Source organism: Myxine glutinosa, chromosome 2 (assembly GCF_964187855.1).
Source record: "Myxine glutinosa chromosome 2, kmMyxGlut1.1, whole genome shotgun sequence".
Taxonomy (NCBI): Eukaryota; Metazoa; Chordata; class Myxini; order Myxiniformes; family Myxinidae; genus Myxine; species Myxine glutinosa.
This window is the reverse complement of record NC_136262.1, coordinates 182,173,692-182,190,359: the sequence shown is the minus strand read 5'-3', so window position 1 is coordinate 182,190,359 and position 16,668 is coordinate 182,173,692. Positions and strand designations below refer to the sequence as shown.

Sequence of the window (16,668 nt, the reverse complement as noted above, 5' to 3'; positions counted from 1 at the left end):
AACCCGGTGGCGGATTGCCTTTCCCGGTCCGTCGCCCACGCAGTCCACCTTGGCATCGACTATGCCCGGATGGCGGCGGACCAGGTCGCCGACCCCGGCGTCCAGGCCTTGCGGACCGCCGTCACGGGCCTCCGCGTCACCGAGGTGCCGTTCGACGGCGCGGCCCTCTTGTGCGACGTCTCCCACTGGCGGCCTCGCCCCATCGTGCCCGCGGGCTGGCAGCGCCAGGTGTTTGACGCTATCCACGGCCTGTCCCACCCGGGCACGAAGGCCTCCCAGAGGTTGGTCGCTGACAAGTTTGTCTGGCATGGCCTCCGGAAGGCCGTCCGCGGCTGGACCAGGACGTGCCTCGCGTGCCACCGCGCGAAAGTGCACCCGGCACACCCAGGCCCCATTGGCCCCGTTCACGGTGCCGGAACGAAGGTTCGACCACGTACACGTGGACCTGGTGGGACCTCTGCCCCCCTCGCGGGGTTTCACCCATGTCCTGACAATGGTGGACAGCACCACCCGGTGGCCGGAGGCCGTGCCTTTGGCGGCAACGACGGCGGCGGACGTCACACAGGCGTTCATCGCCACCTGAGTCGCCCGGTTCGGCGCCCCCTCGGACATATCGTCCGACCGCGGCCCCCAGTTCACCTCGGAGCTCTGGGGGGCGGTCGAGCGGGGGCTCGGGGTCCAGCTGCACCGAACCACGGCCTACCACCCCCAGGCCAACGGCCTGTGCGAGCGGTTCCACCGCTCGTTGAAGGCCGCGCTCCGGGCCACCCTCCGTGACGGCGGCTGGGTCGACAGGCTCCCCTGGGTCCTGCTGGGCCTCCGGACGGCGCCCAAGGATGACCTGCGCGCATCCGCGGCGGAGCTGGTCTTCGGACAACCGCTGCGGGTGCCGGGCGAGTTCCTCCCCGAACCCCACGGCACCATGGTCCGTGGCGCAGGAGCGCTCCGCGCTGCAGGAGACAGCCCGGAGGTTCGCCCCGGTGCCGACGGCGCACAACGGGCACCCGCCTACGCACGTCGCCCCGGAGCTTCGCACCGTGGAGTACGTCTTCGTCCGGCACGACGCCCACCGGACACCACTGCGGCCCCCGTACGACGGGCCTTTCCGCGTGCTGGAGACCGGGGTGAAACACTTCACCTTGGACATCGGCGGTACTCCCGAACGCGTCTCGGTGGATCGCCTCAAACTGGCCCACCTCGACGTGGACCACCCACTGCCGGTGGCTCGGCCCCCGCGTCGGGACCGCCCCCCTGCGAGCGGACCCCCGGCACCACCCAGGCCCGCCGGCACACCGCCCCCCGATCCTGCACCCATCCCGGGTGCAGCCGGAGGCATCCCAGCTGGCATCCATGCACCCCGGACGCCGCCGGTCGCCAGAGGGCGCTTCGGCCGGGTCATCCGTTTGCCCCGCAAACTGGCCCTCCAGGTGCGCGGGAATTCTGGGGGGGCGCGTGTGGCGGACACGAAAGCTCACTGGCATGAGGGCATCATTCCACGCACCAAGTGGGCGGCGGCCATGCCCCAGGGGTAGGCGTGGCCACGGGATATACACCGGGCGCGCAGCCCGGAGCGCGCCAGTGCTGCAGTTGAGCTCGTTTAATAACGACTCTTAAACTCACCGCGTTGCCCGCTTCCTTCTTGTTGTACAAGCAAGCGCGCGTAGCACCGCGCTTCAATAGCATATTATTATATAGAAAGAAAAGAGAAGATCGGACACCCTCCCCCCCAGAGAAGCAAAGTTCACGACGACATTGTACACTGTTGCTCAGCACAACAACAGGGTGTGAAGACCTGGAGAAACAACGTTTGCATTATTAGCGATGTGGACGCCAAGGACTACAGCGACGGGAAAAATGGAAGAGTGGTTGGCACAATGGGGCGACATCCCACATGCAGTAACCCCGTGACCCCTTTCCCTCCCCCTCCCCACTCCCATATCCCCTATCCCAGTGAATTGTACAGTCACGTGAAAAAGTAAGTACACCCCATGTGAAGTTTTGACTTTTTCAACATATTTCAACATACATCTATTTGATCTTCATTTCAACAATATTGATAGATAAAGGTGATATATAAAAAACTACCTTTAGAGGCCATTTTTCCCCGCAAAGCGGGGGTTGGCCTTTTTCGGGAACCGTGGTTGTTGTTGTTTTTCGGTCCCCTATTTGAAGCAATGTTTTACGGCCGGATGCCCTTCCTGACGCCAACCCTTTTTGCCGCCTTTAACGACAAACAGGGAATTACCAGTGAACTGGTACTCAATTAGCCGACCTCGGAAGGATGACAGGCTGAGTCAACCCCCCTGGCGTTAATTCAGCGATCGACCGGGATTCAAACCCAGGATCCTTGGGATCCTAAGCCGGCACCCTAGCCACTAGCCCAACACCAGGGATCACCAGTGATATAATATAACAAATATCATAAAACATTTACATTTTGTAGTCCATTGTATAATTTAAATAAACATAAATGCAAATTTTGCATGTGGAAAAAGTAAGTACACCCCGCCATTTATCACTACTTCAAATTGGAGCTCATTGGAGCCTGGTGTTGGCTTTGCGGTTAGGGTGCCGGCTTGGGATCCTAGGATCCTGGGTTCGAATCCCGGTCGATCGCTGAATTAACGCCAGGGGGGTTGACTCAGCCTGTCATCCTAACGAGGTCGGCAAATTGAGTACCAGCTTGCTGGGATGAATGATCCCGGTGTGTACCCCGGTTTAGAATAGGTACACCGTATCCCTGCGCATCGCAAGAGCGTGACCAAGGGTTAGCATCAGGAAGGGCATCCGGCCATAAAAACATTGCCTCAAACAGGGAACCATGATTGTCATGGGGCCAGCAAGGCTAACCCCCGCTCGAGCGGGGAAAATGGCCTTAAAACAATCATTCATTCAAATACCTAAAATTACAATCAGGTGCACCAGCTCAGGTGCAAATGATTAGAACATCGTCAGATATGATCTTGGAGGAACCTGTCTTATTTAAATCTCAGACATTTAGTTTGGTTTGCTCTTTGTTGTTGAAGTGTGCGGCGTCACCATGCCTAGATCAAAAGAGCTCTCTGAGGCCTTCAGAAAGAAGGTTATAGATGCCTACGAGTCTGGGAAGGGATTTAAAAAGATCTCCAAACAATTTGAAATCAGTCATTCGACTGTCCGGAAGATCATCTACAAGTGGAGAAGATACCAAACAACTGCCAACTTGTTCAAGCCAGGCCGTCCCAGCAAGTTCAGCCCGAGAGCAGACTGCAAGATGCTGAACGAAGTCTCTAAGAACCCCAGAATGTCATCACGGGACCTACAGGTAGCTCTTGCCACTGTTGATGTCAAAGTGCACGAGTCTACCATTAGAAAGAGGCTGCACAAATTTGATCTACATGGGAGGTGTGCCAGCCTTTGCTGTCCAGAAAGAACATCAGGGCAAGACTAAAGTTTGCCAATGAACACCTAGGCAAAGACCAGCACTTCAGGAACAATGTGCTCTGGACAGATGAGTCAAAGGTAGAGCTATTTGGCCACAGTATCAGAAGACATATTTGGCGAAAACCAAAGACAGCATTTGACCACATGAACCTGATACCAACTGTAAAGCATGGTGGTGGAAATATTATGGTTTGGGACGGCTTTGCTGCACCAGGGCCTGGGAAGCTCACCATCATAGAATCCACGATGAATTCTTCATTGTACCAGAGGGTGCTTGAGGATACTGTGAGGCCATCTGTCGGAAAGTTGAAGCTCAACCGAAGGTGGACCTTGCAACATGACAATGACCCTAAACATACCAGTAAATCCACCAAGGAATGGCTGAAAAGAAAGAAATGGAGGGTTCTGGAATGGCCAAGTCAAAGCCTGGATCTAAATCCCATCGAGATGTTGTGGGGGGATTTGAAATGAGCTGTGCATGCAAGAAACCCCTCAAACATCGCACAGCTGAAAGAATTCTGCATGGAGGGGGCAAAAATTTCTCCCACTCGATGTGAGAGACTGGTGGACAGTCCTAAGAAACGCCTTCTTGAGGTTGTTTCTGCCAAAGGGGGCAACACCACCTATTGGAGCCAAGGGTGTACTTACTTTTTCCACATGCGAAATTTGCATTCATGTTTATTTAAATTATACAATGGACTACAAAATGTAAATGTTTCATGATATTTGTTATATTATATCACCTTTATCTATCAATATTGTTGAAATGAAGATGAAATAGCTGTATGTTGAAATATGTTGAAAAAGTCAAAACTTTACATGGGGTGTACTTACTTTTTCACGAGACTGTACATACAAACATCGGTACATACTCACAGGCAAAAAACACACATACATACATCTACATTTATTGTACACCGCACCTTTCCTATGCCATCTCCAGGCGCTGCATAACGTCATTGCCGGGCACCAAAGGGCTCGGCAATGACGCACGCTGAAAGGGAGTACGTACTCAGTTTTCACTCTGGTTGTTTTCTTGCTTGTTTTCTTGTTTTCTTTCTTGTTTGTGTTGTGCTAGCGGCTAGGGTGCCGGCTTAGGATCCTAGGATCCTGGGTTCGAATCCCGGTCGATTGCTGAATTAACGCCAGGGGGGTTGACTCAGCCTGTCATCCTTCCGAGGTCGGCTAATTGAGTACCAGTTCACTGGTAATTCCCTGTTTGTCGTTAAAGGCGGCAAAAAGGGTTGGCGTCAGTAAGGGCATCCGGCCGTAAAACATTGCTTCAAAAAGGGGACCGAAAAACAACAACAACCACGGTTCCCGAAAAAGGCCAACCCCCGCTTTGCGGGGAAAAATGGCCTCTAAAGGTGGTTTTTTTTTCTTGTTTGTCCGGGCGATATCTCAGACATCCTTTGAGCTAGGAAGCTGAAATTTCGGCACAATAGTGAGCAAGTACTTTGTCAAAAACAGTATTTTTTGTTTTTTGATTAATCAATTAATTGAGGAGTTATTTAATTATTAGCGATTAATTAAGTACTTATTTAATTCATTAAATTTACTTTCTCTTCTGGCCATTTATATCTCAGGTACCTTTTAAGTTAGGAAGCTGATATTTGGACATGCCAATGACCAGGTGATTTGGCTGCAAAGGCTATTTTTGATTTATTAATTAATCAATTAATCGATTAATCGATTAATTATTTAATTATTCCATTAATTACTAAAAAATATATATATTAAGTTACAGATTCTGATGAAATGGTGTTGGTTTATGTGTTATATGACCGAATTGGTTAAGAATTTAATTTTTTAATGATTATTATTTATTTATTTTCATTATTAATCATTTATTTATTTTCTTTCTCATCTGGCCAATATCTCAGGCACCTTTTGAGCTAGGAAGCTGATATTTGGACATGACAGTGACCAAGTGATGTGGCTATCAAGGATATTTTTGATTTATTGACTAATCATTTAATCGATTAATTATTTATTGATAAATCAATTCATTATTTAATTATTTATTAATGACTTGTTTAATAAAATTTCTAAAAGATACATCTTCGGATGAAGCACTAGTGGTTTAGTTATGCTATTAGCCAATTGATTTAGAAAATATTTTGTGATAATATTTTATTGATTTTAATTATACAATTAATCAATCAATTATTGTACACCTCTCCCTCCCAATGCAATCTCTATGAGCTGCACTGCGGTATTGCCGGGCGCCTCGGCGCCCTGGCAATGCCGCGCTGTAGTATATTCAATTATTTGGCATGGGGGCGGTGTACTTTGAATGTATCTGCAATTGTGGTATTTCTATTCACAAATTCCTAATGATAAGAGTACACAGCACACCAGTTGAATTTTCGTTACCTTGGAGACGGGTTCGTCATGCAATTCACCTTTTTTATTTTCCAGATGTCCGTGTATTCATTTTCCTGCTCTGTGCCCGGTCCATCGCTCGTCTCATCCCCCTGTTGAGCACAACAGATACAACAGAATATGTACGGGTACCACTCGAGATTCGAGTACCGCATATTATGTAAGGCTGTGGAGCAATGTCTAAAATTACATGCTAGCCCATCATGTGAACATTACATTGCATTGGAAGAGGACACAAGGAAATTGGAAACACAAAAGCGTACAGCCTGACCTTTTCAGAAGCACTGCGGCACAGCGAACAAAGGTTTCATCACAAGAGAGACAATAGAAGGTTCCCGGATAAACAATACTTTCAAGACACTTTGTAATGCATTGTCTGTCCGCACAACAAGGGGTAGGGGGGCAATGCAATGTAATCCCGCGGTGCATAATGCATCGCAGTGCCGAGTGGACCATTATTCGGCTTGACTACAACCTTGCAGCCCTCGCTCGATGGGCTGCCATCTGGGATCCGCTCAGACGGCCAGGGAGCAACACCCTGTCCGGGCTCCCCCTGGAATTTCCTTGGCGAGCTGGCCTCGGAGTGAGCTTCGTGTTCTTGTGACCCTGCCTGGTAACTGCGTAGGGTGGATAGCATGCAAATGCAGACGTACAGACGGGAGGACAGGAAAAGCGAAGGAAGATGCAGACATACCAGGCACGAGAGGAAAAAGGGGAAACAAATGTGACCGGGAGGAGTTTCAAGATGCGAAACGGTCAAAGCATGAGAGGTACGGGAGTAAAGGTGAAGGGGAAGAGATCATAACAGAGGAAAGTGCACAAGGAAAGAAATAAAACGACCGTAAGTGGAGATAATGTACGGCATTTCAGGGAAGAATATGCGTCAAGCACGTGAGAAGAGCGAGATGATTGGGTGTTTTTGTCAGCAACACAAAGTGGAGTTCAGGGGAGGGAAGGTTGATTTGAGTGTGAAAGGAGCAGGTCGTGAGAATCAGCACGAATTGCAGGTAAAGAGAAGCACAAAAGGTACACATGGGGAAAGTGGACAAGCAGAAGGAAAAGGAGGAAGCAGGTTAGATATGAAAGGTGCATGTACATACACTTGATGTGTACAACAAACAAAAACTCTGCCCAGGTACAAAACAACTTTCCATTCAGCTGCCTTCCTTATTTCACACCTGCTGACGTCACAAAACCGTTTGTTTTATGACGAGCATCAATGCAACATGCATGCAGATCCGTGGATTTATGGAAACTCGATGTTCTTTGCAAAATTGTTTGTCATTAAGCAAAATGAAGACCCCCACAATAACCAAATGTAAAGATACGCTATCGTGGATTTCTCACGAGATAACGGAGAGTCGGGTTTAGATGCAGATGGAGGATTGTCGTTGAGAAAGGCAATGCTTGATTGGGATGTGGTTCGTCTGTTTGTATCTACTCAAGACAAGAAGCATTGATTCGGTAATACGTAATAGCATGGAGTAGGGATGACGTTTTCAGTTTAGGTTTTTAAGTATAACGTGTTTTTGTTTCCCACCTAAACTCTGACTGTGATGCTGTGTGTAATGAAGGGGCCCCTTGTGTTCCCGTCTGGTTGGCCCCTTGTGTTCCCGTCTGGTTGGCCCGTTGGTGTTCCCGTCTGGTTGGCCCGTTGGTGTTCCCGTCTGGTTTGCCCGTTGGTGTTCCCGTCTGGTTTGCCCATTGGTGTTCCCGTCTGGTTTGCCCGTTGGTGTTCCCGTCTGGTTGGCCCGTTGGTGTTCCCGTCTGGTTGGCCCGTTGGTGTTCCCGTCTGGTTGGCCCGTTGGTGTTCCCGTCTGGTTGGCCCGTTGGTGTTCCCGTCTGGTTTGCCCGTTGGTGTTCCCGTCTGGTTGGCCCGTTGGTGTTCCCGTCTGGTTTGCCCGTTGGTGTTCCCGTCTGGTTTGCCCGTTGGTGTTCCCGTCTGGTTTGCCCGTTGGTGTTCCCATCTGGTTTGCCCGTTGGTGTTCCCGTCTGGTTTGCCCGTTGGTGTTCCCGTCTGGTTGGCCCGTTGGTGTTCCCGTCTGGTTGGCCCGTTGGTGTTCCCGTCTGGTTGGCCCGTTGGTGTTCCCGTCTGGTTGGCCCGTTGGTGTTCCCGTCTGGTTGGCCCGTTGGTGTTCCCGTCTGGTTTGCCCGTTGGTGTTCCCATCTGGTTGGCCCGTTGGTGTTCCCATCTGGTTGGTCCATTGGTGTTCCCGTCTGGTTTGCCCATTGGTGTTCCCGTCTGGTTTGCCCGTTGGTGTTCCCGTCTGGTTGGCCCGTTGGTGTTCCCGTCTGGTTGGTCCATTGGTGTTCCCGTCTGGTTGGCCCGTTGGTGTTCCCGTCTGGTTTGCCCGTTGGTGTTCCCGTCTGGTTGGCTCGTTGGTGTTCCCATCTGGTTGGCCCGTTGGTGTTCCCATCTGCTTGGCCCGTTGGTGGTCCCATATGGTTGGCCCGTTGGTGTTCCCGTCTGGTTGGCCCGTTGGTGTTCCCGTCTGGTTGGCCCGTTGGTGTTCCCGTCTGGTTGGCCCGTTGGTGTTCCCGTCTGGTTGGCCCGTTGGTGTTCCCATTTGTTGGCCAATCAGTATTTCCATTCGATTGGCCCATTAGGACTCCCATCCATTTAACCCGTTAGTGTTCCCAGTAATTTCGAGGAGCTGCACAAAAATCTGCAGCAGCTATTTCACCTTAAAGTTAATGTCTAAGTGCTGTAGTTACACATTTTAGGGAATTTAATTAAGAAATCACGCCAGTGGAAATGGTAGAGAGATTTGGGAGGAAAGTCTGAGATACAAACTGCCGGTGTAGAGTCGTGATGGTACAGTGAAGCCAGACTGTAAGATTTGAAGCGAGTCATGGAAAGACAGACATATACAGAAAGAGAGAAAGAGAGAGAGATTCGAGTTATGAAATGTTGCCTTTTGATTGGCAGCACGCAGGATGAGTGCATGGTTTCTGCGCTTTTGCGCCGCTTCCGTCTCGTTCCGACGTGTGCTTGAGTGCTTGAGTTCCGACGCAAGTGAAGAACTTCTGCGATGTTACGAAACAAAGGCGACGCTTTCTTACAGCATGTAGTGATTGAGGATGAAAGCTGTGTCCACTACGTTCAGCCGTAAACGAAGAGGGCAAGCTTTCAAATATCTTTATATCAAATATATTTAATATATTTTAAATATCAAATATATTTCAAATTTCAAATATCTTTCAAATATTCCCCCTTGCCCCTCCCCTCCAAATCTTCCCCATCACCAATCCCTTTCAAATCTTCCCCCTCCCCTCCAAATCTTCCCCATCACCCATCCCTTTCGGATCTCCCCCCCTTGCCCCTTCCCTCCTAAACTCCCCCCACACCCCTCCCCTCCGAGACTCTCCCTCACTCCTCCCCTCCTAGACTCCCCTCTCACCCCTCCTCCTCAAAGCATCCTCCGCACTTCTTCCCCCTTCCAACTTTCACCTTCATCTCCCTCAACCTTCTGCCTCACTCTTCCCCCTCCTCAAATAACACCTCACTGCGCCTCACCCAATCACCATCAAACCTTTTGTCCGCCCCATTCTTCCCTTTCTCCAAGCTATTCTGAAATCTCTGACACACCTTCAACAGCTCTCCCTACCTCTTCCTCCTCTTCCACATCTTACCCTACCGCTCCCCCCCTCCCCCTCCCCCCCCGTTCTGTATCCGATGCTCCCCCTTCCTCTTCTTTAACAGTATGGACCTCAAACATCCGGGGCCTTCGCTCAAACTTGACTGATCTCTCCATACAGGTTGCTTCTGACAAACCAGATGTGATCTGCTTAACAGAAACTTTCCTCCTTCATGATGTCTCTGATTCCTTGGTATCTCTCCCAGGTTACTCCCTCCTCCGGTATGATAGACCTGAGCCTCGTCCTGGAGGGGGGGGGGGGGGGGGGGGGTTGCTATCTTTATAAAAAAACTCTCTTCCTCACTCGCCCTGCACTGCCCTCTCTCCACCTCACCCCCAAGAATACCTTTGGCTACGGCTTCCCCTTCGCTCCCACCTTTTGTTCAATGTGTGTTGTACCGTCCACCAAACAGTGATGACTCCATCTACATCTCGCTGTCTGATAATATGGACCAACTTCTATCCACCCATCCCAACTCTCTCTTCCTCATATGTGGTGATTTCAATTGTCAACATGCCAGTTGGCTGGGTGTGGGGACCTCTCTCACCAGCCATGGCTCTTCAGCAAAGGACTTCTGTGACTCACAGGGACTGACACAATCTGTCAATTTCCCAACCCGGATCTCAGTCAACGGAGCATCTTCTCTTCTGCACTTGGTTATGACTACCTTCCCTGAAAATGTCTGCTGCTCTTCTTCTGCTCCAATCGGCTCATCTGATCATGTGCTTGTTAAAGTGGACATCTCTCTGACCATTCTCAGAGAGCCTCATCAGCGTCGACGAGTCTGGCATTTCACTCAGGCCAACTGGCACGGTCTTCAAGCAGCCATCAATCATCTGGACTGGTCTCCCATCTCTACCGCCTCTGACATCAACTCATCCTGGGAATTCTTCCAAAGTAAATTGCTCTCTCTCATGCACAGATTTATCCCATCTCGTCTTCAGTTGTCATACCCTTCCTCCCGTCCATGGTACACGGAAACTTGTGGTGAGGCTATTGCCCAGAAACAACTTGCTTTCGTCTCCTGGAAAGCAAATCCAACGGAAGGAAATCTCATTTCCTTTCACAAAGCCCGAAACAAGTGTGTGTCCACCCTCAGGAGAGCCAGGAAACAATATCTCTCCGTTCTCAGGACAGAACTCTCTTATCTGTCTCCCTCTTCCAAATCCTGGTGGCGTCTGGTCAAATCTGTTTCTGGTGTTTGTTCCCCCTCCATCCCCTCCCTCACCTCAAACGGCCACATGGCTGACTCCGCACGTGAAAAAGCTGAATGCCTCAACTCTGTGTTTGCCTCTAAATCTTGTGTCCCAAACCCATCCCTCTCTGTACCCACCGTACCCAGTCGTACCCAGCTGCTCCTGGACTCTGTGTCCTTTCCTCCTGACAAGGTGGAAAAGTTTCTGTCAACCCTCGACTCTGATTCTGCAACTGGACCTGACGGCATCAGCCCACGGGTCCTAAAATCCTGTTCTTCCACTCTTTCCCTCCCTCTCTCTGTTCTCTTCACCCTCTCTTTTGCTCAAGGTCATCTGCCATCTGCTTGGAAATCTGCCAACCTCACCGCTTTGCACAAAAAAGGTGCAAAAACAGATCCCAGCAACTACAGACCAATCAGCCTTCTCCCAATTATCAGCAAAGTCATGGAATCCATCATTGCTTCAGATATGAAATCTTTCCTCTTCTCCAATGGCTTGATCTCTGATCATCAATTTGGTTTCAGACCTGGTCACTCTACTCTGGACATGCTGCTTCTGCTTTCTCAACAATGGATGGAGGTCCTCAATGCCAAACAGGAAATTAGAGCTGTCTCCCTTGACATATCACGTGCCTTCGATACGGTCTTGCACCCAGCTCTGCTCACCAAACTCTCCTCTTTTGGTATCCATGGAAATCTCCACGCATGGCTGGCAGACTTCCTCTCTAGTCATAGTCAACGTGTGGCCCTGAATGGGTTTCTCTCATCTCCTCTTCCTGTTCAGGCTGGAGTTCCCCAAGGCAGTGTTCTGGGCCCTGTGCTTTTTCTGGTCTTCATCAATGATCTCTCTGACTCTCTTGAAAATCCTCTCTATCTCTTTGCTGATGACTCTACTCTCTGTCGCTCCATTCTTCATCCCTCAGATCGGCAGTCTGCAGCCTCCTCACTCTCTGCAAACCTGGACAAAATCACAGACTGGGCAAACAAGTGGAGCATGTCTTTCAATCCTGACAAATCTCACACTCTTACGATGTCTCTCCGAAAAGACCGACTAGACAACCCTCCCATCCACTTTCTGAATAATCCTCTCCAAGAAGTTCTGTCACTCAAGCTTTTGGGTCTCACTATCTGCCATGATCTTTCCTGGGAAAACCACATTTCAAATCTGGCCTCCAAAGCCAGTCGCCGACTGGGCATCCTCCGTCGTGCGAAGTCCTTCCTTGGCACACCTGAGCTCCTCACCACATACAAGGCTTTCATCCGCAGCTCAATGGAATACTGCTCTCCCCTCTGGGCTGGTGCTCCTGCCTCACACCTAGCTCGTCTTCACGCTGTAGAAACCAAAGCATTCAGAATCATTGGAATCTCCCGCGATGAAGCTAACTCCAAGGGCCTCTCACTCACTCACCGCAGGCAGGTTGGTGGTCTTTCCGTCTTCTACCGACTCCTCTCTGGCCTTGCCCCCCCAGCTCTCTTTGGGCTCTGTCCCGCAAATATTCCTACAGGTCACACAAGATCTGCCTGCAACCCTCTTTTGGTTAAACTGCCAAAATCAAGACTCTCTGCTCACCTTCACTCCTTCATTCCTCTTTTCTCCCACCTCTGGAACAAACTCCCTCACTCTCTTCAATCCCACTCCACCCTCCAGGTCTTTAAAACAGCTGTTCACCACCAAGTCTTATCTTCCCCCATCCAAAATTGATCTTTTCTACGGTCTACCCCCGCTAATTTCACCCCAATTCCACTTTTCTGAAATACCAACTTCTGTCCTGGAAGTCCTTGGTGTCCTTGTGTTTTATACTTCTCCCAACCCCCCCCCCCCCCCCCTCTTCCCACGCCTCCTCGCCCCAAGCTCTCTCCCTCCAACACACCTCCCTGCTCTCAAATGTTGTGTTTGTGTGCTTCCCCTTCTCTGCCCATCTTGTCTTCCGCTCCCTGTTTTTATATCTTTTGTTTGTCTGGTTGATTTGTTTGTGAAGTAAATATTAGCTCTTTCACGAGCCTCGATTCAATATACAAAAAATAAAAAAAAATAAAAAAATTGGTCAAGGAAACAAAATTGATGACGTCATCGGTCACGTGGTTCAGCAGCCTTTTATTTACGGCATAGCCCGTAGGGCAATGCCATTTCCAGGCAATGCCATCTGGAACAGCGTTTGTCTGTCCGTCCAGTGTATGTATATATGTCCCTCACAAACATCCAACAATCAGAGCTGAGGATATAATCACATGACAGGAGGACAGCAGATCCTCCACTCAGCAGATCCAAGCCCGGCTACACCGTTGTTAGGCTATCGGTCTTGTTTTTTCATGGGTTTTTTTTTTTTTTAAATCACCATGGTCTTTAAAACACACAAACGCAACATCGAATTGCATTAAATTTCTGGTCTTTGGGCAAACTATAATCCTAACATCCACCAGCAAATGTTAGCACACTAAACCCCCAGCTGGACGACCCATCCAACATAATTAATTGATGCAACACTCTGCTTTTGAAGCACACCACAATGACAGTTTTTAGTCTGGAATCCAATCCAAACTAGATATCTCAAAGGCAAGTCAGCTACCTCTGAATTAGCCTGCCAACCCTGAAAAGTGAGGTTAAGAAAAACCTGAAAGGGAAAATGCTCTGGCATTGTGGTAGGTAGATGTCATGGCATGAGCAATACAGTACATCAGGGAATGGCATGTTACGGCAGAAAATCATGGCAGTACACTCTGGCAATACATTTCCAGTGTTAGCCATGCCTTACAAATGAATTTTAAAGAAGTTGTAATGTGCAACTAAATGATTGAGTGTCGTCTTCTTTACCAATGGTGACACTGTAAGGGATAGATCTAGAATGTTTTCCATGAGTACATGCACAATATTCTAGTTAGGAACATCAATAAAACGTTTTAATTAAATTATGTTGAAGGGTGGGAATACTCCAACAGGTCCAAATATAAACTATAACGGTACTTGTATTACACATAGTCTGATAAACTTGTAGAACACTGAACACATTATTTTTTTATTTTTTTATTGCTATTATGGCCCATATACCTGAATCATCCATGCACCCTATTATATCACGTAGTTTCTTGGCATGTACGTCATAAATATAATTCCTCCATCAAATCGGGTCATAGATCAGAGATATGAAGTTTCGGATTTTTGGAAAAGGATTTCAATTCAACCAATTATGGCTGGAACACCACTTCATCGATCACATCATCGTTATCATTGTATATTCCCCTTGAGGAGTTGATGACATAAGCCAAGTTTCACTTTCTTTTTAATCGTTGAGCGTTTTCGGAAAAAATGATGTCCACATTTTTTCCTTTAATCCAATATGGCTGCCATACCATGTGACCTATGATGTCAAAGTTAGCAATCAAATATTCTCCATGGGGAGTTCCTCCTACGTTTAAAGTTTTGCATTGATTGGACAAGCGGTTGCAGAGAAAAACCTTTTTTAAATGAAAACATATAGATGCGGACACACAGACAGACAGACGGGGCAATGCAATTGTCTCGCATCACCTCAGGCCTGAGGGGCAAGCCTAAAAAGTCAATAATATACTGTGCTTCTGGGTTTCCCTTCAAAGTAATATATGCATATTCACACCATTAAAAAAAAAATTGGCAGCATCTTGGCCAACCAAAACATGTAGAATATCTACCACAAAATGTTAAAACATTATAATAAACAAAAATACAACATTATTTGAGACTTTAACGTACTTTGTTCTGGGTCTCAGGAAGAAGCGATCTTTGATCATTACTTGTAATCATTGAAAAGACATGATCATTCAGGGTAATTTCCAAATTGATAAACAATAAAAATAAAAAGTTATGAATAACAATATTACAAATGAGGATAACAAGTGTTTCATATGGAGTAAAATAGCATGGCATGATCCAAGCACATACAGTAATAATAATAATAATTATTATTATTATTATTATTATAATAATACATGCTGAATGAAGATGATGTGACAAAGATTCTGATCACCCTTTAGAGCTTTCATTAAAAAAACAGAAAATATTTCATAGTTTTTCATAGCACTGACTACTTTCACAATCATAACTATTTTCTGAGATAAACAACACACCCATTTCCCATGATCTCATTAACAACAATGCTTTAATATGATGAATAAAACAGCAAATTTTTATTTTACTGTTCTATCAGTCTCTCTTTTTTTTTAAAGAGAGATTGAAAGAACACATAATGGAGGAGATACACAATTCTCTCACATGCAAGGAAAGAGAGAGCTACAGGTGAGGATGGACATTGAGCGAAATGGGTCTTGGGACTGAGATCACGGGAAAAGGGTGATGTGAAGGAGATCATGGTAAATTGGTGATGGGACTGAGATCACGGGAAATTGGTGATGGGACTGAGATCACGGGAAATTGGTGATGGGACTGAGATCACGGGAAATGGGTGACGGGACTGAGAGAACGGGAAATGGATGACGGAATTCAGAGAAAGGGAAATGGGTGATGGGACTGAGAGAACGGGAAATGGGTGACGGGACTGAGATCACGGGAAATTGGTGATGGGACTGAGAGAACGGGAAATGGGTGATGGGACTGAGAGAACGGGAAATGGGTGATGGGACTGAGAGAATGGGAAATGGGTGATGTGAAGGAGATCATGGTAAATTGGTGATGGGACTGAGATCATGGGAAATTGGTGACGGGACTGAGAGAACAGGAAATGGATGACGGAATTCAGAGAAAGGGAAATGGGTGATGGGACTGAGGGAACGGGAAAAGGGTGACGGGACTGAGAGAACGGGAAATGAGTTATGGGATCGAGAGAACGGGAAATGGATGAGGGGACTGAGAGAATGGGAAAAGGGTGACAGGACTGAGGGAATGGGAAAAGGGTGACGGGATTGAGAAAACGGGAAATTGGTGACGGGACTGAGAGAACAGGAAATGGATGACGGAATTCAGAGAAAGGGAAATGGGTGATGGGACTGAGAGAACGGGAAATGGATGAGGGGATTGAGAAAACGGGAAAAGGGTGATGGGACCGAGAGAACGGGAAATGAGTTACGGGATCGAGAGAACGGGAAATGGATGAGGGGACTGAGAGAAAGGGAAATGGGTGATGGGATTCAGAGAAAGGGAAATGGGTGATGGGATCGAGAGAACGGGAAATGGATGAGGGGATTCAGAGAAAGGGAAATGGGTGATGGGATCGAGAGAACGGGAAATGGATGAGGGGATTGAGAAAACGGGAAATTGGTGACGGGACTGAGAGAACAGGAAATGGATGACGGAATTCAGAGAAAGGGAAATGGGTGATGGGACTGAGAGAACGGGAAATGGATGAGGGGATTGAGAAAACGGGAAAAGGGTGATGGGACCGAGAGAACGGGAAATGAGTTACGGGATCGAGAGAACGGGAAATGGATGAGGGGACTGAGAGAAAGGGAAATGGGTGATGGGATTCAGAGAAAGGGAAATGGGTGATGGGATCGAGAGAACGGGAAATGGATGAGGGGATTCAGAGAAAGGGAAATGGGTGATGGGATCGAGAGAACGGGAAATGGATGAGGGGATTGAGAAAACGGGAAAAGGGTGATGGGACCGAGAGAACGGGAAATGAGTTACGGGATCGAGAGAACGGGAAATGGATGAGGGGACTGAGAGAATGGGAAAAGGGTGACAGGACTGAGGGAATGGGAAAAGGGTGACGGGATTGAGAAAACGGGAAAAGGGTGATGGGACCGAGAGAACGGGAAATGAGTTACGGGATCGAGAGAACGGGAAATGGATGAGGGGACTGAGAGAATGGGAAAAGGGTGACAGGACTGAGGGAATGGGAAAAGGGTGACGGGATTGAGAAAACGGGAAAAGGGTGATGGGACCGAGAGAACGGGAAATGAGTTACGGGATCGAGAGAACGGGAAATGGATGAGGGGACTGAGAGAATGGGAAAAGGGTGACAGGACTTAGGGAATGGGAAAAGGGTGATGGGATTGAGAAAACTGGAAAAGGGTGACAGGACTGAGAGAATGGG

The 16,668-nt window shown here is 48.3% G+C and overlaps 1 protein-coding gene across 1 annotated transcript in view; it reads right to left on the bottom strand.

Moving 5' to 3' along the window:
* Window positions 1-16,668, bottom strand: part of LOC137413128 (ras-specific guanine nucleotide-releasing factor 1-like) — a 152,909-nt gene that overhangs the window by 126,885 nt on the left and 9,356 nt on the right. Inside the window, exon 3 of the mRNA XM_078772681.1 lies at window positions 5,829-5,900. Coding sequence (XP_078628807.1) covers window positions 5,829-5,900 — 72 coding nt within the window. The remainder of the gene's footprint in view (window positions 1-5,828; window positions 5,901-16,668) is intronic.